General features: G+C 43.4%; 1 protein-coding gene across 1 annotated transcript in view; it reads left to right on the top strand.

Moving 5' to 3' along the window:
- Positions 1-24,090, top strand: part of ELOVL2 (ELOVL fatty acid elongase 2) — a 185,476-nt gene that overhangs the window by 128,716 nt on the left and 32,670 nt on the right. Inside the window, exon 4 of the mRNA XM_068236895.1 lies at positions 21,209-21,286. Within this exon, the coding sequence (XP_068092996.1) occupies positions 21,209-21,286 (78 nt within the window). The remainder of the gene's footprint in view (positions 1-21,208; positions 21,287-24,090) is intronic.

The raw sequence follows: 24,090 nt of genomic DNA, 5'->3' as shown, positions 1-24,090 counted from the left end.
ACAGTTTAGAGAATCTCCTGCCTCAATGCCTTGCCACAAATTAGCAGACTTTATAATCTGGGTCTTAGTAGTCACATGGTAAGCCTGCACTTTAAAGGGTCATGTTGGCGGATTCTTGATGTTTTATACAGGACTGTGGAGTCAGAGTCGAGGAGTCGTAGCAATTTTGGATACCTAGAGTCAGAGTTGGTGGTTTCATAAACTGAGTCGGATGATTTATGCACCAAATCCACAGCCTTGGTAAGTATTAGACTAAGGAGTCAAGGAGTCAGAGTCATTTTGGATACCTGGTTATCCAGTCAGTGGTTTCATAAACTGAGGAGTTGGAGTTGGAATCGGATGATTTTTGTACTGATTCCACAGCCCTGGTTTTATAAGCTCTGAAGCTACGTATTTGTGTCATAAGAAGGTCTTATCCGTGGACTTTAATTTTGGCAGGTATTTGGAAATGTATTTCTCTGCCGCAGATACTTACATATTACTGTTTGTTCATCCTAAACACTGGCATGAAGATGGCCCTTGAGGACTGGAGTTGGACGTTCCTTCCTTACAAAGACTAAATGCTCTGGGTTTGATAGGATAGAGAGAAAATGAGATACAAATAATTCCAGCTTGCATGGAAATGTAGAGCAAATTGTACATAGCTTTATTTATAAGTCATCAGCCTATTAGTGTTGAGTGAAATATGGAAGCTCAATGTATAGAAGTCTGAATGGAGCCACTATAGCCATGTCTGTCTACACCAACTAATCATAATCCAGTCTGTGGATTGTAGTAAATGTTGGCTTGTAATATGGTGGCCCAGGGGAAGGGGTTCTGTTGCCCCCTACCTTACAAAATGATTGTCAGCCTGTATAGGACATGTGGGCCAGTGGGTCTGAGAGGTGTAACTATGGAACTATGGGGTCAGCAATGGGTCCTCCAATGGTGAAAGTCCAGATGGGGCATGGCCTGTCAGGTGTTCCTTCCACATCTGCAGCCTCATTTTTGTTTTCCTTTAGAGTGCAACAGAGTGAATAGCAAGCTACATACAAACTTGCCCTACCTTGATAGGTTGTTTGTATTGTTGCATGTTTACTTAAATATCTGATCAAGAGTGAGGATGGTGGTGCTGTTTGCATCTCAATAATTATGCTATTCAGACTGCAAGGATAAAGGTTCAGAGCTCTCTGAAAAGGGTGCAGCTGACAGACCTACAAGGTAGTGCTATAGGAAAAGGCTGCTGAAGGCTTTCATAACAGGTAGTTTTAATTGTCATCAGATAATCAAGGAGCCTATGTGCAGATCAAAATAAGCTATTCCACTAAATAACATTACAGAACTAGGAACACTTCTCAGCCTACGGCTAGACTTCAGAGAAAAGAAGGAAAATTAAATAAAAAAATACAATTATGCTTGCATATTATCCACAGTTTCAGAGATAAACAATCAGAATACCTAGAGGGTCCTTTTCACCCTCCGTGCTGAGAGAATACATTGACCTGACATTATTTGCTTAGTTCAGTACATGGTCCATCTCACTTTAGGTTTTGTCATATTGGCAATCATCCTAACGTACATTCAGTAGACAGTCACAAAGGTATAAAAGCTGGGCGGCTTGCCATAGGCAGTATTCTTTTTCTCTTACTGCAATGATTTGCCTGGTGTAAACGGTTTCATTCAATAACGATTTAGGTCAGCAGCGTGAATATGAGCTATGGCAATGGGGATTTCTAACAGGAAGGATACTCAAATGAATGCTGCAGTTCCATCAGTACAATGCACAAGGACATGGACATGCTGCGGCAAAACAGGAGAGCATTCTTTCCTAAGTGACCTTGGATAACAATCAGTCCAACAAGGATTCCCCAAAGTGCCAAATAAATAGTTCAAGGACAAAGGCACTTGTAAAACAAAGGTGCTCTTACAGAATCTGTTCTGAGGCCTATTACCAACCCCTGTAGATCTACCATAAAGTAAAGCAAACATGGCCAACGCTATGGCATGATAGTGGCTTGCTGGAAATGCTGTGAGAGTGGAAGACCGCAGCATTCACCTAACTCGCAAAACATGGGCGTCAAATATATGGTGGGGTTTTTATGGAGGCAAGTAGATTCATATCAATGGAATCAACACTTTTATTAGTTTCCTATAAAAGTTATGAATACATTCATAAAAACAAATGTATGATATCAAATTATTTTCAGTTACATATTACTTTGTACATATTGCTATGTGATAAGTAACTTGTACAATTGTTAAAATGACACTGAAGTGAATAAAAACTTATGATATAATGAATTGTATGTGTAGTATGGATAATTAATAGTACATTAGTAGGAAAGAAAAGAGTCTCATTTTTATTTTCGGTTATATAGCGGTTTTTCTATAACATTGCATCATTATCTTGTATTTGCAGTTTACAAATTTTACTCTGTATTTTAAATGATGAAACAGAGCAAATGACCCTTTGAACTTCCTGGAAGAAAAACCTTAAACAAACAAGAAACAGCGAGAGACAGGTTGAGATAAGCGCTTCAGAAAATAGCATTGCTCTCTGACTAAATTAGTTGGAGAGCTCAAAGAGCTCTTTTGCATAGATAATAACTGAACTTTCTTAACTCTTCCTGTACTGGAAACAAAATGAGACTGATATCTGCTACTAATGTTCATTTTCTTAGCTGTACTACACATACAATGCATTATATCAGGAGTTCATTTTAACTTCAGATTCCCTTTAACTACTTCCCGACCGCCGTATAGACAAATGGCAGCCGGGAAGCAGACGCCGCAAGGACCGCCGTATTGACAAAATGCGGCGGTCCTTGTTTGGGCATGGGCGGAGCGATCGCGTCATCCGTGACGCGATCCTCCGCCTCCGCCTGTCGCCGCTCACTCGCCGCAACATCCCGCCGGCCATACGGAAGCGCCGGCGGGATGTTAACCCGACGATCGCCGCATACAAAGTGTATAATACACTTTGTAAAGTTTACAAAGTGTATTATACAGGCTGCCTCCTGCCCTGGTGGTCCCAGTGTCCGAGGGACCACCAGGGCAGGCTGCAGCCACCCTAGTCTGCACCAAGCACACTGATTTTCTCCCCCCCCCCCACCCCAGATCGCCCACAGCACCCATCAGACCCCCCCTGCCCACCCCCCCAGACCCCTGTTTGCACCCAATCACCCCCCTAATCACCCATCAATCACTCCCTGTCACTATTTGTCAACGCTATTTTTTTTTATACCCCCCCCCCCTGCCCCCTGCTCCCTCCTGATCACCCCCACCCCCCAGATTCTCCCCAGAAACCCCCCCCCCATGTACTGTATGCATCTATCCCCCCTGATCACCTGTCAATCACCTGTCAATCACCCGTCAATCACCCATCAATCACCCCCTGTCACTGCCACCCATCAATCAGCCCCTAACCTGCCCCTTGCGGGCAATCTGATCACCCCCCCCCCCACACCAATAGATCGCCCGCAGATCCGACATCAGATCACCTCCCAAATCCATTGTTTACATCTATTCTCTCCTCTAAACACACACTAATTACCCATCAATCACCCATTAATCACCCCCTATCACCACCTGTCACTTTTACCTATCAGATCAGACCCTAATCTGCCCCTTGCGGGCACCCAATCACCCGCCCACACGCTCAGATTGCCCTCAGACCCCCCCTTATCAATTCACAAGTGCATTCATTACATCTGTTCTTCCCTGTAATAACCCACTGATCACCTGTCAATCACCTGCCAATCACCTATCACCCATCAATCACCCCCTGTCACCCCCTGTCACTGCCACCCATCAATCAGCCCCTAACCTGCCCCTTGCAGGCAATCTGATCACCCACCCACACCATTAGATTGCCCGCAAACCTGCCGTCAGATTACCTCCCAAATGTATTGTTTACATCTGTTATCTTCTCTAAACACCCACTAATTACCCATCAATCACCCATCAATCACCCCCTATCACTGTTACCTATCAGATCAGACCCTAATCTGCCCCTTGCGGGCACCCAATCACCCGCCTACACGCTCAGATTACCCTCAGACCCCCCCTTATCAATTCGCCAGGGCATTATTTACATCTAGTAAGTGTATCTTTTATTGCGCAGTTTTCATTTTATTAAACGGTATCACACTACGGAGCGCTCCTCCTGTCTTTTGCTTCCTTTTCCAGTAGTCCGCTCACAGCCGAGTGTTTGAGGAGCTGCCAGTGTGTGATCAGTCTGCGGTCCACTTTGACCTCTCATCTGCGTTAGCGCAAGATTGCACATCTTTTGTTTTTCCATTATTTACATCTATCCTTCCCTGTAATAACCCACTGATCACCTGTCAATCACCTGCCAATCACCTATCACCCATCAATCACCCCCTGTCACTGCCACCCAACAATCAGCCCCTAACCTGCCCCTTGCGGGCAATCTGATTACCCACCCACACCAATAGATCGCCCGCAGATCCGACATCAGATCACCACCCAAGCGCAGCGTTTACTCTCCTCTAAACACCCACTAATTACCCATCAATCACCCATCAATCACCCCCTATCACCACCTGTCACTGTTACCCATCAGATCAGACCCTAATCTGCCCCTTGCGGGCACCCAATCACCCGCCTACAAGCTCAGATTACCCTCAGACCCCCCCTTATCAATTCGCCAGTGCAATATTTACATCTGTTCTCCCCTGTAATAACCCACTGATTACCTGTCAATCACCTGTCAATCACCTATCAATCACCCATCAATCACCCCCTGTCACTGCCACCCATCAATCACCCCCTGTCACTGCCACCCATCAATCACTCGCTGTCACTGCCACCCATCAATCAGCCCCTAACCTGCCCCTTGCGGGCAATCTGATCACCCACCCACACCAATAGATCGCTCGCAGATCCGACGTCCGATCACCTCCCAAGTGCAGTGTTTACATCTGTTCTCTACCCTAAACACCCACTAATTACCCATCAATCACCCCCTGTCACTGCTACTTATCAGATTAGACCCCTATCTGCCCCTAGGGCACTCAATCACCCGCCCACACCCTCAGAATGCCCTCAGACCCCAGCCCTGATCACCTCGCCAGTGCATTGCTTGCATCTATTCCCCCCTCTAATCACACCTTGAGACACCCATCAATCACCTCCTGTCACCCCCTAGCACACCTACCCATCAGATCAGGCCCTAATTTGCCCCGTGTGGGCTCCTGATCACTCGGCCAAACCCTCAGATCCCCCTCAGACCCCCTTCCGATCACCTCCCCAGTGCATTGATTGCATCTATTTTCCCCTCTAACCACCCCCTGAGACACCCATCAATCACCTCCTGTCACCCCCCTAGCACTCCTATCCATCAGATCAGGCCCAATACAACCTGTCATCTAAAAGGCCACCCTGCTTATGACCGGTTCCACAAAATTCGCCCCCTCATAGACCACCTGTCATCAAAATTTGCAGATGCTTATACCCCTGAACAGTCATTTTGAGACATTTGGTTTCCAGACTACTCACGGTTTTGGGCCCGTAAAATGCCAGGGCGGTATAGGAACCCCACAAGTATCCCCATTTTAGAAAAAAAGACACCCCAAGGTATTCTGTTAGGTGTATGACGAGTTCATAGAAGATTTTATTTTTTGTCAAAAGTTAGCGGAAATTGATTTTTATTGGGTTTTTTCCACAAAGTGTCACTTTCCGCTAACTTTTGACAAAAAATAAAATCTTCTATGAACTCGTCATACACCTAACAGAATACCTTGGGGTGTCTTCTTTCTAAAATGGGGTCACTTGTGGGGTTCCTATACTGCCCTGGCATTTTAGGGGCCCTAAACCGCGAGGAGTAGTCTAGAAAACAAATGCCTCAAAATGACCTGTGAATAGGACGTTGGGCCCCTTAGCGCACCTAGGCTGCAAAAAAGTGTCACACATGTGGTACCGCCGTACTCAGGAAAAGTAGTATAATGTGTTTTGGGGTGTATTTTTACACATACCCATGCTGGGTGGGAGAAATTTCTATGTAAATGGCGAATTGTGTGTAAAAAAATCAAACAATTGTCATTTACAGAGATATTTCTCCCACTTAGCATGGGTATGTGTAAAAATACACCCCAAAACGCATTATACTACTTCTCCTGAGTACGGCGGTACCACATGTGTGGCACTTTTTTACACCCTAAGTACGCTAAGGGGCCCAAAGTCCAATGAGTACCTTTAGGATTTCACAGGTCATTTTGCGACATTTGGTTTCAAGACTACTCCTCACGGTTTAGGGCCCCTAAAATGCCAGGGCAGTATAGGAACCCCACAAATGACCCCATTCTAGAAAGAAGACACCCAAAGGTATTCCGTACGGAGTATGGTGAGTTCATAGAAGATTTTATTTTTTGTCACAAGTTAGCGGAAAATGACACTTTGTGAAAAAAAACTATTAAAATCAATTTCCGCTAACTTGTGACAAAAAAATAAAAACTTCTACGAACTCACCATACTCCTAACGGAATACCTTGGGGTGTCTTCTTTCTAAAATGGGGTCATTAGTGGGGTTCCTATACTGCCCTGGCATTTTAGGGGCCCTAAACCGCGAGGAGTAGTCTTGAAACAAAAATGACCTGTGAAATCCTAAAGGTACTCATTGGACTTTGGGCCCCTTAGTGCAGTTAGGATGCAAAAAAGTGCCACACATGTGGTATCGCCGTACTCGGGAGAAGTAGTATAATGTGTTTTGGGGTGTATTTTTACACATACCCATGCTGGGTGGGAGAAATACCTCTGTAAATGACAATCTTTTGATTTTTTTACACACAATTGTCCATTTACAGAGGTATTTCTCCCACCCAGCATGGGTATGTGTAAAAATACACCCCAAAACACATTGTACTACTTCTCCCGAGTATGGCAATACCACGTGTGGCACTTTTTTGCACCCTAACTGCGCTAAAGGGCGAGTAGTATGGCGAGTTCATAGAAGATTTTATTTTTTGTCACAAGTTAGCGGAAATTGATTTTAATTGTGTTTTTTCACAAAGTGTCATTTTCCGCTAACTTTTGACAAAAAATAAAATCTTCTATGAACTCACCATACTCCTAACGGAATACCTTGGGGTGTCTTCTTTCTAAAATAGGGTCATTTGTGGGGTTCCTATACTGCCCTGGCATTTTAGGGGCCCTAAACCGTGAGGAGTAGTCTTGAAACGAAATTTCTCAAAATGACCTGTGAAATCCTAAAGGTACTCATTGGACTTTGGACCCTTTAGCGCAGTTAGGGTGCAAAAAAGTGCCACACATGTGGTATCGCCGTACTCAGGAGAAGTAGTATAATGTGTTTTGTGGTGTATTTTTACACATACCCATGCTGAGTGGGAGAAAGATCTCTGTAAATGGACAATTGTGTGTAAAAAAAATTAACAAATTGTCATTTACAGAGATATTTCTCCCACCCAGCATGGGTATGTGTAAAAATATACCCCAAAACACATTATACTACTTCTCCTGAGTACGGCAATACCACATGTGTGGCACTTTTTTGCAGCCTAACTGCGCTAAGGGGTCCAAAGTCCAATGAGCACCTTTAGGCTTTACAGGGGTGCTTACAATTTTGCACCCCCCAAAATGTCAGGACAGTAAACACACCCCACAAATGACCCCATTTTGGAAAGTAGACCCTTCAAGGTATTCAGAGAGGGGCATGGTGAGTCCGTGGCAGATTTCATTTTTTTTTTGTCGCAAGTTAGAAGAAATGGAAACTTTTTTTTTTTTTTTTTCTCACAAAGTGTCATTTTCCGCTTACTTGTGACAAAAAATAATATCTTCTATGAACTCACTATGCCTCTCAGTGAATACTTTGGGATGTCTTCTTTCCAAAATGGGGTCATTTGGGGGGTATTTATACTATCCTGGAATTCTAGCCCCTCATGAAACATGACAGGGGGTCAGAAAAGTCAGAGATGCTTGAAAATGGGAAAATTCACTTTTTGCACCATAGTTTGTAAACGCTATAACTTTTACCCAAACCAATAAATATACACTGAATGGGTTTTTTTTCATCAAAAACATGTTTGTCCACATTTTTCGCGCTGCATGTATACAGAAATTTTACTTTATTTGAAAAATGTCAGCACAGAAAGTTAAAAAAAATCATTTTTTTGCCAAAATTCATGTCTTTTTTGATGAATATAATAAAAAGTAAAAATCGCAGGAGCAATCAAATAGCACCAAAAGAAAGCTTTATTAGTGACAAGAAAAGGAGCCAAAATTCATTTACGTGGTAGGTTGTATGAGCGAGCAATAAACCGTGAAAGCTGCAGTGGTCTGAATGGAAAAAAAGTGGCCGGTCCTTAAGGGGTAGAAAGCCCTAGGTCCTCAAGTGGTTAACAGTTATAAAATTTGCAGATACTAGTGTACTTTTCTCCAATAAATCCCCTGCCATACATTTGGCACCCATTATCTGGGACTTGGTGCAATTTTGCAGTCTTCCATTCATTGTCTGGTATTAAGAATATAAGCTGGTGTATGGAGCCAGTGGGTGAACTTCTGGGGAAGACATCCCCAATCTCTATATACTATAGTGACTTACTATAAGCCATGTGGGCACAGGTCTCTAGACACTTGGAACTTAGGTCATCCATAATGTTCAATCAAGACATTTTCAAGTGATGTTTCCAAGTAGATACAGATGTGCCCTTATGGGCACTGACGGATAGTGATTGAGCATGCTGGAAAGCCATTGGATGCCCTATCACCACTGTTATATACTGCCACCTGTTCTCCCCACTCTGTATGGAATTTTATGAGAAAAGGCCATTGCAAGTGGGCCTTAAGTGACTCACAACTAGGGATGGTCAAGCTAAACTAGTCAGACTTGGGTCAGAGCACTTGATCAGCATGCTTGTTCAGGGTCTATGACTATATGTATTAGAGGCAGATGCTTAGCAGGACAGCCAGGCAACTTGCATTGTTTAAAAGGAAATAAACATGTCAGACTCCAAATTCCTTTCGTTTCAGTTTTCCTTTAAGGGTACAATGCTTTATAAATGCCCTTACCGTTTCATGCTGCATGTTTGAATTAAAAAAAGCCTAGTGTTTTATGATGAATTAATGCATCCCTGGATTGTAGAAAACTGCCATCTGTACAGTATGTAACAAATCACATATCGCTGACAAACTGACGCAGAGAAAGCTATGCCCACTAATATGTTTCATCTTGAAAAACTCAAAATTAAAATAATTCTTCATTTCCCACCTTGTTTAAGATCCAAGGCCCCAGCCGAGGCATGCTTAGTATACAGTGTTAGCATTACAATGCGGTCTGCTAGATTTCTCTCTCTCACACACAGCAGAGTCCGGTGCTTACATTCAGAGCATGAACAAGTGCCGCTGTCTGGCTGTATTCATGGTCCAGCTCTTTCACTGGGTAGGCAATGTGTGCCAAAGGTCACCAACCCATGAATACAAGGACAAATGCCAGTTACATTCAGCTCATCCGCTTTTTCTTGGAATAAATTCCGAACACTGCATAGAAAGTATCCTGAAAGTAGAAGTTTTCGGTTCACATTCCCCAATATTCTCTCAACAATCCACTATATTAGAGCTATACTGGGACTTTTATATTCACTTCAGCACTGTCCCTTTGAAGATCAGGTCACCAAAATGTGTGGCCTGACCAAGCTATCAATAAAGGACCTAAACCTGACAACAGAGATTACCACCTGTGAAATAGTGCAGGTTGTATCCTTCCTTCAACCTGCTCTGATTAAAAAAGGGTAAAGGCAAGTACAATGCATGCGGTTACCATAAACTGCCATTACTGAACTTGATTTCTTTTCAACAACCCTCACTAGAGGCCCATGTGTTTGTTGTGCAACACTCCTCTCCGGGGCCCCTTTCCACTCACTGCAGTTTTGTGATTCCAGTCTTGTGATTCCCCCTGCAAGACAATATAATATATCCCACTAAGTAAATCAGAGAGTAAATACTGTTCTTTTTCTCTAGAACACTGCAGTTATGTGTGACATGCATTTATTCTAGACTCGATTGCTCCCTTTTGCATTCAGATTTAATGCTATTAAGTATGCAGATCAAATCAGATTTATTTTGCCAAGCACAATATGGTCGTGCCCGGAATTAGTTATGGCAAAACAGCAGAGCATAAAGCAAGCAGGTTACAGAAGCAGCAGATTTGGGGATAGCTGAAAAACCATAGCAATGATAGTGATAAAACCAAAACATGATAATATTTGTAGCAGCAGCACAGACTGCAACATCGGTGATTGCGGCCTAAGGGGGAGAAAGGAGGAAGGGGGGACTGCTGGTGAGAGGAAGTCATGGAGCAAGTTCAGGAGTTCAAGAGTCTTACTGCAAATGGGAAAAAGTGTTCTCGCCGCTCGAAGTCCTGGAGGAGATGGACTGGAACGTGTGGCTTGATGGAAAATGACTAAAGTATGGGGGGGCGTGGCTTGCGCATGGAAGAGTGAGGAAGCAGCCTAGCGAGGCTCCTGATTCCCTACGGTTTAAAAGCTAACTAAAGCGTGAATTCCGACTGCTTTTACCCACATGGGCTCTTCTAAGAAGAAGAGGAACAAGAAGACCCCCTCTCACAGAAGTTCTGCTCATATCTTACGATTCCTCAGGCCTCTAGAGCGGAGATTAGCAGAAGCCGAAGAAAGCAACATGGCGTCGCCGCGAGGTCAGCCGAGCGCGCCATCGGCTCCACAGAGACACTCCAACTCACCCAGAGGTTCCCCAAAGTCCACCCAGGGAGAAGTGCAGACACCCAAAAACCAGGATATGATCCCAGCAAGACATGGATCTCTGACGCCGGAGCACGGCGAGATAGAGATGGGGACGGCTGCCGCTGCGTCGCCACGCACACTTCAGGCTCGGGCCTCCCCGGGCTCATCTTTCCGGCAAGCAGCCTCTCCTGGTCAATCACCAAGATCAGCTCCGGACATCCGCCATCAGACCTCAGGGATAACTTCCCCCGTCACATCAGAAGGAGCCGAATCCTACCTAGAGGTAGATCTCCATGATTATGTGAGATCCCTCCCGACAAAGCAGGACTTTGAGAGACTTATTATACGCATGGAGGCAGCATATAAGAGAGAAATGACTGACTTCAGACAAGAGGTAAGCCATATAGTTTCGAGGGTAGAAACGGTGGAGAAACGGCAGGACACTCTTGAGGAAAGGCTAGATAAACAACAAGAATCCATTGATGATAACTCACACCACATCTCATCCATCTATCTTAAGATGGATGACATGGAAAATAGGCACAGACGCAACAACATTAGGGTACGAGGCCTTCCTGAAGCCACAAGGCCCCCAGACATCATGGCAACTCTAGAAGGCCTATTCAAACAGATTTTGGGAGCACCCCCTGATCACAAAATTGAAATAGACAGGGCCCATAGAGCCCTGGGCCCGCCTAAAACAGACCCCTCCAAGCCTAGAGATATTATCTGCCGGGTACACTTTTATAAAGAGAAAGAGGCCATTATGAAAGCAGCCCGGTCGCAAGGAGACATTGATTTTGATGGCGCTAAAATTCAACTCCTAGCTGATCTCTCCAGCCTCACCCTCCAGCTCAGGAAAGCAATTCGTCCTCTACTCGAGGAGCTACGCAATAAAGATATACAGTACAGATGGGGTTATCCATTCTCCCTAAATGTCCAGCACGAGGGCAAATCCTTCACATTCCGCTCTCCAGAAGATCTGCCTAAAATACGATCGTTGTTTGACCTGCCTTACATCAAAATCACCGACTGGCCGTTGTTTCAACCACCTGCCTCCCGTCCCTCGAGAGTCCGCTGGGAACCAGTAAATAGACGAAACGACAATAGAAGGGCACGACAAGATGCAACATAGGCTATAGGGCTAAGATCTTTGGAAATCTTTGTTTATGGTTTTACATACAACCTTTACTTTCTACACGTTTATCTCATACGGAATGATCTCCTGGGAGTGCCCTTACACATGGGACTATTTACGTATTCGTTTCTTTAATTGCAAGACTGCTCATCCCCCCATATCATCCTTCAGCGCAAGATTGCACACCATCTCGATCCCTGAAGCGCAAGATTGCACATCAGTAATTCTTCCGTTGTTTACGATAAACCCTATACTACCCATAAGCGCCTGATAGTAACACTAATATGGAGATTTACTCACCTCCCACTCCTCCAAATTATATCATCATTACCTGCCAGACTATAGGACAAGGAATGGTATACTATAACACTAACTCGGGACTGCCTAAATAACATACTTGTCATAAGCTGAATCCTTTCTAATAGTTAAATGTGACAGAGGCTCGGCCTAATCTCACACAGGCATTACCTAGTATATTAATGACCCCCCTCCCCTCTTCTTAAAATAATACTATGGGACTTAAGGATCCTTAAAATTCTATACCTGATAGAGGGTTGAGAACTGTATATATGGGTTGCAATGTTTCTATTCTGAACGAGGTCTTGCAGTTTGGTTATATGTTATATGCTATATGTTATAAGATAAGTATACCTATACAATGGAGAATATACGAGTAATAACCATATAATGATACGGGTCTGAACCAAAGATTCACAAACATACGCACGTAGGGACAGACCACATCCCATGCGTCTCCACCCCTCATTGATCAGAGCCACATTGCAGAGCGAAAATTGTTTCGCTCCCTTAGTGGCAGAACATATGGCTGATCACCGACTAGGAGAAAGGTGGATAGGTACGTTGATACCAGGTTTCTCATTGTTTATATGTTTTATGTTTTTTGTTTTCTTCTTATCCCCCACAAGTCCCTTGCCTACAATACAAATGACTGTCCTACCTCACAGAACCACTAATCTGGGATATGCAGCTACCTTCTCGATACATGTGAGATGGCTGACCTCATAATAACATCCTATAATGCTAATGGTTTGAATGTCCCCCAGAAAAGATCTCAGATCCTCTACCACTTCCATAAGCAGAGGGCCTCTGTCTTGGCTCTGCAGGAAACTCATTTCCGCACAGATTCTATTCCTCATATGAAATCGAGGTGGTTCAATAGATGGTTCCACAGCTCCAACCCAGATGGTAAATCAAAGGGTGTATCCATTGGGTTACATAAAAACCTAAATGCTTCCTTCATAGATGATCTTAAAGATACACATGGTAGATTCCTATTCATTAACCTACAAATAGGCCCAAAGATCTATACAATTGGAAATATTTATCTACCTAATCAAAATCAGACTCAGGCCTTATCATCCTATCTTAATAAATTACTTAACTTTGCTAAAGGGCACATCATACTATGCGGAGATTTTAACTTTTGTATGGTGCCGCTCAAGGACTCATCCTCAGGTAAAACCTCGGTCCCTCTGGCTTCTCTCTCACGTATCCGTCTTAAACTCCAGTCAGCATCTCTAGTAGATTCATGGAGGGTAATGAACCCCACCGAATCCAACTACACATTCTACTCCCACCTCCACAAATCCCATAGCCGGATAGATTACATATTCTTATCCCAACCATTACTGGACAGGGGACTGAAAGCAGCAATAGGCAACAGACTTTGGTCTGACCATGCCCCAGTCACCTGCTCCCTATCATTAGACAACTCCCCACGCACAAACATATCCTGGAGACTAAACGATAACTTACTTAAAGATCCCTCCTGCTTCCAAGAGCTTAAACAAACTATAGATAATTTTATGAAAGACCATGCACAGGATGAAACGTCCCCTCCCATTAAATGGGAAACCCTCAAATGTGTGTTGCGAGGTGTTCTTATATCTCATGGGACTAGGCTGAAAAAAGAAAGAGGGATGCAAATGTCTCAATTATTAACTAAAATCTCTGAACTAGAGAATACCCTCAAACAAAATGCTACCACAGAAATAGAATTGGAACTCTCCAATACACGACACAAATTACTATCCATCCTAGATGAGAAGTCTCTTTCCGACAGAATAAGACTTAGAGGGGTCATTTATGAAAAAGGAGGAAAATGTGGCAGATTACTGGCTAGATATTTAAATCCTAGACTCCCCACAACTTCTATTCCCTCAATTTCCAAACATGACGGCTCTAAAGTATTCAGAACATCAGAAATAGCCGAGGCTTTTAGATCTTATTATCAATCTCTATATAACATAAAAGGAAAATATGATGATATGTCGACCCCTACACTAAGAAATAAGATTAAAGAATATCTAGAAAAGAACAGAATTCCTCAAATACACCAAGCAACAATGGAAGAATTAGACCAAGAATTCTCCCCCCATGAGCTTTTGTCTAGCATAAAAGCCACTAAATCAGGAAAGAGTCCAGGCCCTGACGGCTTCACAGGGTCGTTTTATAAGAAATTAGGCTCTTGTCTGGCTCCGGTAATGCTCCCTGCATTTAATTCTATATCTCCTACCTCCTTTTTCACTCCCCAGGCACTTATAGCACATATCACTGTAATCCCAAAACCTGATAAAGATCATACACTTTGTGCCAACTATCGTCCAATTTCCCTCATCAATTTAGACCTAAAACTCTATTCTAAGATGCTGGCTGAGAGATTGAAACCACTTCTACCGGAAATAATACACAATGACCAATCCGGGTTTGTGATCAAGAGAGAGGCCAGGGATAATACCCTCAAAACAGTATCAATCATTCATAAAGCAAAAAGACTAAATTACCCCCTGTGTATCATGTCAGTGGACGCGGAGAAGGCATTTGACAGGGTTCATTGGTTATTTTTAGAGGAAGCCTTAATTCAACTGGGCCTGGGACCTAATTTTATTTCTAAAGTAATGGCTCTCTACGATAGACCTTCCGCCCGGGTCAAGGTTAATGGGACCCTGTCGGATGCCTTCCCCGTTCGCAATGGTACTAGACAGGGCTGTCCCCTGTCCCCATTACTATATGTTATCTGCATGGAACATCTGGCAGTAGCACTCCGTAACAACCACTCCATTCAAGGATTTCAATGGAAAGACTCCCATTCCAAAGTAGCCCTCTTTGCGGATGATCTCCTACTATATATCTCTAATCCACGTATCGCCTTCCCCAATATCATGCAAGAACTAAAGGAATATGGCCATATGAGTAACTTTAGGATTAACTTATCCAAGACAGAGATTCTCAACATTTCTATCCCAGAGGAAGTGGTACAGGAACTCGCAGCTTCATTCCAATTCCGTTGGCAGAAGGACAAAATAAAATATCTAGGGGTATACATACCCAACAACCTATCAGATCTCTTTAAACTAAACTTCCCACCCCTGGTCTCAAAAATACTGAATGATCTAGCCAGATGGAGTACTTTATTTCTCTCGTGGTCTAGCAGAATATGTGTGGTCAAGATGGACATTATGCCTAAACTACTATATGTGATGCAGGCCCTGCCTATACACCTTCCCAATCTTTTCCTCAAAAAAATACACACGTCTTTCTTACAATTTATTTGGAACAAAAAGTCTCACAGAATTAACCATAAATTATTAAGCAGACCTAAAGTGGGAGGTGGTATGGGCCTACCTGACATTCACACATATTACCAGGCAGTCCTCCTTACGAGAGTCTTAGACTGGTTTCAGAACAGGCTGAACAAGCAATGGGTTGTATTGGACTCCCTGTTCTCTGACCTAGACCCTAGAGCACTATTATGGATGCCTGGCCCCTCCAGACCTAAAGACCATTTGATGTCCATTAACACTCAGGTTGTCCTGAGGGGATGGGACAAAGCCTGGAAAAAATACAATCTCTCCTCAATACCGGGACCCCTCTCATCACTTCTTGACAATCCAGAATACGGGGTGGGTATGAGGGCACAAAGTATATTGGGCTGGGATAGAGACTTCTGGCCACAGGTTAGACACATAATTGGCCCTAGAACCATCAAAGACAGATCTGAACTGGGCAACCCTGAAACAAAACCAGACATTAATTGGCTCCTTTGGAGACAGACTAGATCCTTTTATTACGCTCTCAAACCAAATTCCAATATACACAGAAGACTTACTCCCTTTGAATCCCTATGCTCCTCATCGATATCCACAGACCATAAAATATCTATACTGTACTCTGATATGGCATCTTTCTTGAGCACACCTCAACTTCTGAATATCACTAATAAGTGGGACCTGGATATAGGACATGCTCTAGAGAGTGACCAATGGGAAACAATCTTCTCCCTATTACATAAATCCACAATCTCTGCTTCCTTTCAGGAGCGAAATTACAGGCTTTTTGCTAGATGGTATAGATGTCCTTTACAGACATCAAAATATAATTCTGCCGAATCAGATGCCTGTTGGAGATGCCTCCACCAGGTTGGATCATACATGCATATTTGGTGGCATTGCCCATTGATTAAGCCATTCTGGAAAATGATTTTTGATATCAATGAGTCCCTGTACTTGGAACGGCTCCTACTTCTCCCGGAAATTGCTCTTCTTAACCTTATCCCAGGGAAGATATCCCAAGCTAAGAAAAACTTAACAAGCACACTATTAATGGTGGCCAAGTTACTAATAGCTCGAAATTGGAAGAGCACCAATATTCCTACACCCATTCAAGTGTTTAAAGAACTCAATGATATCTGCAGACTCGATGACCTATTCTACAGTGCATATGATAGGAGTGGGGCTTTCGTGAGGAAGTGGGCAGTCTGGTTTGAATATAGGGACTCAGAAGCAGCTAAGGGTCTCATCTCATAGTATCCAAAAACACTATTAGTGGTCTCGTATCTCAAGTATGACACATAAATCAAGTCTATGAGCTTTCCTCCTTTACGCTGTTGCAAGGGGCTAGATACTGTCTGTTGACAGTGTGTGTTGTTTTTATCTCTTTTCACTGTTCTTCTCTTTCTTTCTCTTCTCTTTTCTTCCTTTGTCTTCTTTTCTCCTCTTTTCACAATATGACAGTTAGAAGTAACTAAACATGGTGTTAAATTCACAGCTCTTTTTCTAAAAGGTTTTTGGACAGTACTACTCTTTGGCTAACCTTGTTTAAAGATAGTATTAAGTTGAACTGTGTTTATCAAAACTTCTTGTCCTTTCCATACTGTTGTACGCATGACTACAAAGTACACTTTATCTGACTGCTGTATCGACATGTCATATTCTGTATCTTTCGATTTTTATACTTCAATAAAATGTTTTATTACAAAAAGAAAATGACTAAAGTATGGATTGCCTGGGTGGAAGGAATGCTTGGCAATCCTCAATGCTGTGGTGCGCAGTCTGGTGTCATGAACAAGGTCAACTGGGGGAAGAAGTTTTTAGTTTATCTTCTCTGCTGATCTGATGACCCTCTGAATTTTATGTCTGTCTCTGGCAATGGAACCAGAGTACCAGACCAGGATGGATGAGCAAAGGGCAGTTTCGTTGGTTGCAGAGTAGAAGGACTTTAGAAGTTTCTGTGCCATGCCGAAATTCTTTAAGTTAGTGTAGGAAGAGAAGTCTTTGCTGGGCCTTCTTTAGCGTTGAGATGGCATTGGCCTTTCAGCTTAGGTCACCCAAGATGGTTGCGCCCAGAAGGCAGAAGTTGGATACTCTTTTGACCTCAGTGCCCTCGATATAGAGTGGTGGTGGATTTGCAGAATGCTTCCTGAAATCAAGCGCCATCTCCACTGTTTTGGAAGTGTTAAGGACTAGCTCGTTTGCTCTACACCAGTGACAAATTCTGTCAACCTCCTGAAGGTAGGCCTGCTCATAGTTCGTACTAACACGGCCCACAAAGGTGGGGTCGTCTGCAAATTTGTTAATTTTGTTATTTGTGTAGAGGGAGAACACAATCAGTGACAAAACGCAGCCTTGTGGGGCAAAAGTGCAGGGGGGCCCGGGGCCGCTCTGGGGCCCGCTCACTGTGCGCAGGGGGAGCGCTGCCGCCCACCCGATTCTGGACCCTCCAGCAAGGTGCTCAACTGGCCGCAGCGTCTATTAGACGCTGCGCCAGTTCATTCCCCGCAGCCCCGCTCCAGCAGCCTGCATATTCCTCCGGCACGCAGAGCAGGGCTACGGCAAGATGGCTGCCAAAGCCCTGCACTGGAGACTATTTGTGTCTCCAGTACAGGGCTTCAGGCGCCATCTTGCCGTAGCCCTGCACTCTGCCTGTCAGCGCGGGAGATGTGCTGCAGTGCACAGGAGGATCGTTGAGGAGTTGCGCACCAGAGGCCGGGAGAGACTCCTGACAGGTAAGTGAATTGTTTTGTTTTATTTTTTTACAGGGGCATTTTTATTTCTGGTGACTGCTGCACACATTACGATTTTTTGGGTGATTGTTGTCCACATTACGATATTCTGGTGAACGCTGCCCACATTACAATTTTCTGGTGACTGCTGCCCACATTAGGATTTTCTGGTGACTGCTGCCCACATTGCGATTTTCTGGTGACTGCTGCCCACATTACGATTTTCTGGTGAACTCTGCCCACATTACGATTTACTGGCCCACATTACGATTGTCTGGTGAATGCTGTCCACGTTACAATTTTCTGGTGAACGCTGCCCACATTACGATTTTCTGGTGAACGCTGCCCACATTATGATTTTCTGGTGAACTCTGCCCACATTACGATTTTGTGGCCCACATTACGATTGTCTGGTGAACGCTGCCCACATTACGATTGTCTGCTGAATGCTGTCCACGTTACAATTTTCTGGTGACTGCTGCCCACATTATGATTTTCTGGTGAACTCTGCCCACATTACGATTTTCTGGCCCACATTATGATTTTCTGGTGAACACTGCCCACGTTACAATTGTCTGGTGAATGCTGTCCACGTTACTATTTTCTGGTGAACGCTGTCCACATTACGATTTTCTGGTGAACGCTGCCCACATTATGATTTTCTGGTGAACTCTGCCCACATTACGATTTTCTGCTGAATGCTGTCCATGTTAAAATCTCTGGTGACTGCTGCCCACGTTACAATTTTCTGGTGACTGCTGCCAAAGTTACAATTTCCTGGTGACTGCTGCCCACATTATGATTTTCTGGTGACTGCTGCCCACATTATGATTTTCTGGCCCACATTACGACTTTCTGGTGAACTCTGCCCACATTACGATTTTCTGGCCCACATTACGATGGTCTGGTGAAATGCTGCCCACTTTACAATTAATTTACAGTGAAACGCTGCCCCATTACGATTATTTGGCACCTATTGGGGGGGGGGGGGGGAGCCCTATCCAAATATGTGGAGTAATTAGTGCCTCAGCAGAGCTGATTAGCTACTTCTGTGGATTGCCACAAAACATGCACTGTTGGTGGGCCTTGGGGACAGGATTGGGGAACACTGCAATAGGACCCAAAGCCTTCCCTCTACTTAGGTAAGTTTACTTTTTTTTCACCTCAGATTCTCTTTAACCAGTTGACCCCCAAGTGGTTTTTACCCTAACGCTAAGTTCCCCAACCCTGTCCTCAAGGCCCACCAACAGTACATGTTTTGCAGCAAACCACACACAATCACAGGTGGGGTAATCAGTGTCTCAGCAGAGCTGATTAACTACCTCTGTGAATTTCCACAAAACATGCAGTGTTGGTGGGCCATGAGGACAGGGTTGGGGAACACTGCACGGACCAGAGCAATTTCCACCTGTCAGTACTCCTCCCTTTTATTCCCTAATAAATGTATTACTACTTATCACAACAAAATGATCTATACATCGTTTATTTTCGCCATCATTTTCTGTGGGTAGTACATTTTGCTAAGAATATTTTTATTCTAAACATGTTTTAACGGGAAAAATAAGAAAATGGGAAAAAAATTATTACTTCTAAGTTTTTGGCCATTATAGTTTTAAAATTAAACATTCTCCTGGCGTTAAAACCAACACATTTTGTTTGCCCAGTTGTCCCAATTATTAAACCGTTTAAATTATGTTCCTATCACAATGTATGGCGACAATATATTATGTGGAAATATAGGTGTTATTTTTCTTTCTTTCTTTTCTTCCTTTGTCCGGTCCACAATTACAAGTCCCCATGTAGTAAAGTTATAGCAATATTCCCCCATAAAATATAAAAGCTGAGTCCCTAAAGCAACCATTTATGTATCTTTTTTTTTTTTTTTTTTTAAACTGATTTTTTTTTTTAAACTGATTTTTTTTCTTGGGGGGGGGGGGGTGTAAGTTATTAATTTTATTAATATTGTGTATAAGTGTATGTGTATGTATGTGTTTGTATGTGTAATTTTACTTTTTGGCCACAAGATGGTGCTAGTGAACACTACTGATTAGGAAGTGTTCACTTCTTTTTTTTTTTACGTTTTACTGAACTGTGACAGCTTCCTGTTTTATGAATGGACGTCCTTTCATCCCAGGCATTGCGATTGGGTACAGGACCGCTCAGTCCTCTTCCCCAATCACGGAACATGGAGACCCGACGGGTTAAGGCTGCGGGAGCGGCGCGGACATGTGCATAGTGGCGGCAGGAGCGAGCGACTTATTAAAACGTCCTGTTGCCGTTAACAGGCTCAAACAGGACCTTTTAATAAGTCAGTTTATCATTAACGGGTTAAAACATATGTTTCAACTTGTAGCCAGGTACAGGTATCAGACCTGAAATTTCATTTCTTTGCAAACTTAAAATCTGCCCTCTCTGTGTATTTGCCATCTAGCTGCACAGAGTAGGAGCTAGTGATGGTCAGGTCTAGGAGAACTCATGGAGAAGCATGTGATCAGTTTGGTGAGGTGATAGATGTGCAAGTCTCTAATTTGCTAGTCATGATCATGTGCTAAACCAGGATGTGATCACAGCAAATCAGAGCTTTGCAAATCTATCAGCTGAGCAAACAAACGACATGCTTTTCCACGCGTTCTAGACATGACCATCACTAGTGGGAGCTGGTTCCCACTAATGTCTTTTTGTGCTTGGGAAATTGCATGCATATTGTGATTCACAAGGGAATGCAGTTTCCTACAGAAGCCAATAGTGACGTTTCCATTTACGCAGCTGCTTTAAATCTACCTGTTTCCAATGATGGTATATTGAAAAAGAATTTCCATGGTGTGTATTTATATGCTTAGATGTACATCTGTGACATTATCCATTTTTAAATTGTTGATGCAATGCTAAATAGTCTCTGATCTGTGGAAAAAAATCATTTCAGTTGAATGCAAATGCTGTTCCATACATTATATTTAATTATTTTTACTGTTGTCAAAAGAATCATTAAATACTGTATTCTAAATTTACTATTTAATATGCATAAATAGAAATAAGCATTATATTTATATCTTACAGCTAATTCTTTCAACATGGGAGGGCGGTTACAACTTACAATGCCAGAACCTGACCAGCGCTGGAGAGGCAGATGTCCGGGTAAGAAATACTAGCATGATCTCAGCAGGACATGAACTATAAATGACAGGATGGTCAATGAGATGCAAAAAATGCTAAGTGTATGCAGAATAATTCATGTTTTATGTAAATGTATGCAGCTTGAAAATGGACCAATCAAATCCCACCTCATATTCATTTAGGGCTGATGTACACCGGAGCTGTTCTGGAGCGTTTTTAAAAACGCTAGCTGTTTGAAAACCGCTTGGGTAAAGTATTTCAGTGGGCTGGTGCACACAAGAGCGGTTCGTTTTTTCCACAACCGTAAAAACTCGGGGGCTGCAGCATTTTTGAGATTTCTGGGGCGTTTCTGCCTCAAAGTATAGGAAAGTGGAAAAACGCTCTGAAAAACGCTAGATTAGAGCGGTTTTCAGGTGTTTTTGTTACAGAATCTGTTCACTAACAGCTTTACTGTAACAATATATGAAATCTGCTACACAAAAACGCTCCAAAAACCGCTAGGCATGTTTAGACAACCTCTCTAAACATGCCTAAAATCGCTCAGAAAATCTGCTTCAAAAACCTCTAGCGTTTTGCGACACTGCTAGAGGTTTTTGGTGTGCACTGGCCCTTTTTTGTACCATTTTGAAGCTGCATATATTTGCATTGCATTAACAATTATACATGTTTGGACTGATAAATATCTCCTTTAAAAAAAATCATATATATATATATATATATATATATATATATATATATATATACATACATACATCTCCTATATAATAATAGGCAACTGTCCCTGCGTATAGCTTTTTGCTACTGCGCATGTGCGCGGCACGGACCCTGCCTCACATGGTCAGGACGACAGGGACGGAGCCAGACAGGCGTGTGAGCGGGCGGCTGGGTGTGCGCATGCGCGCGTAGTAGACAGACCTAGCCCGTTTTTTTAATGGGCTAAGGTCACACACATAAATATATACATACATACATACATACATACATACATACATACATACATACATACATACATATACACAGTACTCACTTTAAAGGTCATGCCAGCAAAAATAATTACTGCACCAATATGGACAGAGAGTCAGACCTAGTTAGCCCTTCCTCCTATCCCATATTAATGTGTAATACACTTCCAGAAAGGAGGCCTTGCCATTTTTTGGAAGAATCCGTTCAGATGTGAAATCAAAACTTCTTTTATTAGAAACTAGCCATCCAACATTATTATAGATTTTATCTAATCCACAGTTTAAAGTAGGGTGATACAGATGAATCTTGAAAGGTATCACTTCACTCAGAAAATTATTGTTTAACTAAGGGCTCAAACACGCTATACGCGCCTTTCTGAACGCTTGTGATTGATTAGCGCATAAAAACGTACGCGATTGCAGCAATTTTTACCGCATTTTAATGAAAGTGAATGGGAGCGATTTTTAATCAATCGCAATTGCTCAGAAAAGTGCTTATAGTGTGTCTAAGCCCTAAGAGATGATTATGAAGTGATTTTTAAGAAAAATACAGACCTCCTAGTCTAGTCTTTAAAGACACTTACTTTTCTGCATTAACCAATTTTTTAATGACATTGGCCCATATGCAGTTCACTTTTTCACCTATGTTTTTCCTAGGTGATATTTTCACACTTTGTCAATAAAATGCCTTTCAACCACTTCAGCCTTTAGGGCCCGTTTCCACTATAGCGTTGCGGAATCGCCGGCGAATCACCGCAGGCAAATCGCATGCGGGTGCGATTCCGCATGCGTTTTTTGCAGCGATTTCGCATGCGATTTCGCATAGGTTAGGGTGATGCGATTTTAACCATGTCACTGCCTGTGTGAATTAACATGGGTACCAATGCGAAATCGCATGCGAAATCGCGGCAAAAAACGCATGAGGAAAACGCATGCGATTTACATTGCGTGCGATTCGCCTGCATTCCACACGCAGGCGAATTCTGAGGGCCCTACCCTGCAGATTTTTTCTGCACAGAAAAACGTGCGGGGAAACGCACAAGTGGAAACAGTCCCATCCACTTGTACTGACTGTGCGAATCCGCATGCGGATTCGCGATAGTGGAAACGGGCCCTTAATGTTTTTTCACCTTATGCATCCGAGCAATTTTTACCTCCCATTCATTGGCCAATAACTTTACCACTACTTATCACAATGAATTGATCTATATCTTGTTTTTTACACCACCAGTTAGGCTTTCTTTGGGTGGTGCATTTTGCTAAGAATTATTTTTTTCTAAAAGGAATTTTAACAGGAATATTAAGAGAAAAATTGAAAAAAAATCATTATTTCGCACTTTTGGGCTATTATAGCTTTAACCACTTCCCGACCGCCGTATGTACAATTGGCGGCCGGGAAGTGCACCCCGCAAGGACCGCCGTATTGACAATTGGCGGCGGTCCTTGTAGGGGCATGGGCGGAGCGATCGCGTCATCAGTGACGCGATCCTCCGCCTGGCGCCGCTCACCCGCCGCAACATCCCGCCGGCCATACGGAAGCGCCGGCGGGATGTTAACCCCGCGATCGCCGCATACAAAGTGTATAATACACTTTGTAATGTTTACAAAGTGTATTATACAGGCTGCCTCCTGCCCTGGTGGTCCCAGTGTCCGAGGGACCACCAGGGCAGGCTGCAGCCACCCTAGTCTGCACCAAGCACACTGATTTCCCCCCCCCTGCCCCAGATCGCCCACAGCACCCATAAGACCCCCCCCTGCCCACCCCCCAGACCCCTGTTTGCACCCAATCACCCCCCTAATCACCCATCAATCACTCCCTGTCACTATCTGTCAACGCTATTTTTTTTTTTATCCCCCACCCTG

Source organism: Hyperolius riggenbachi, chromosome 5 (assembly GCF_040937935.1).
Source record: "Hyperolius riggenbachi isolate aHypRig1 chromosome 5, aHypRig1.pri, whole genome shotgun sequence".
NCBI lineage: Eukaryota > Metazoa > Chordata > Amphibia > Anura > Hyperoliidae > Hyperolius > Hyperolius riggenbachi.
Note: the sequence above shows the minus strand (reverse complement) of the source record. Positions and strands in the feature narration are given on the sequence as shown.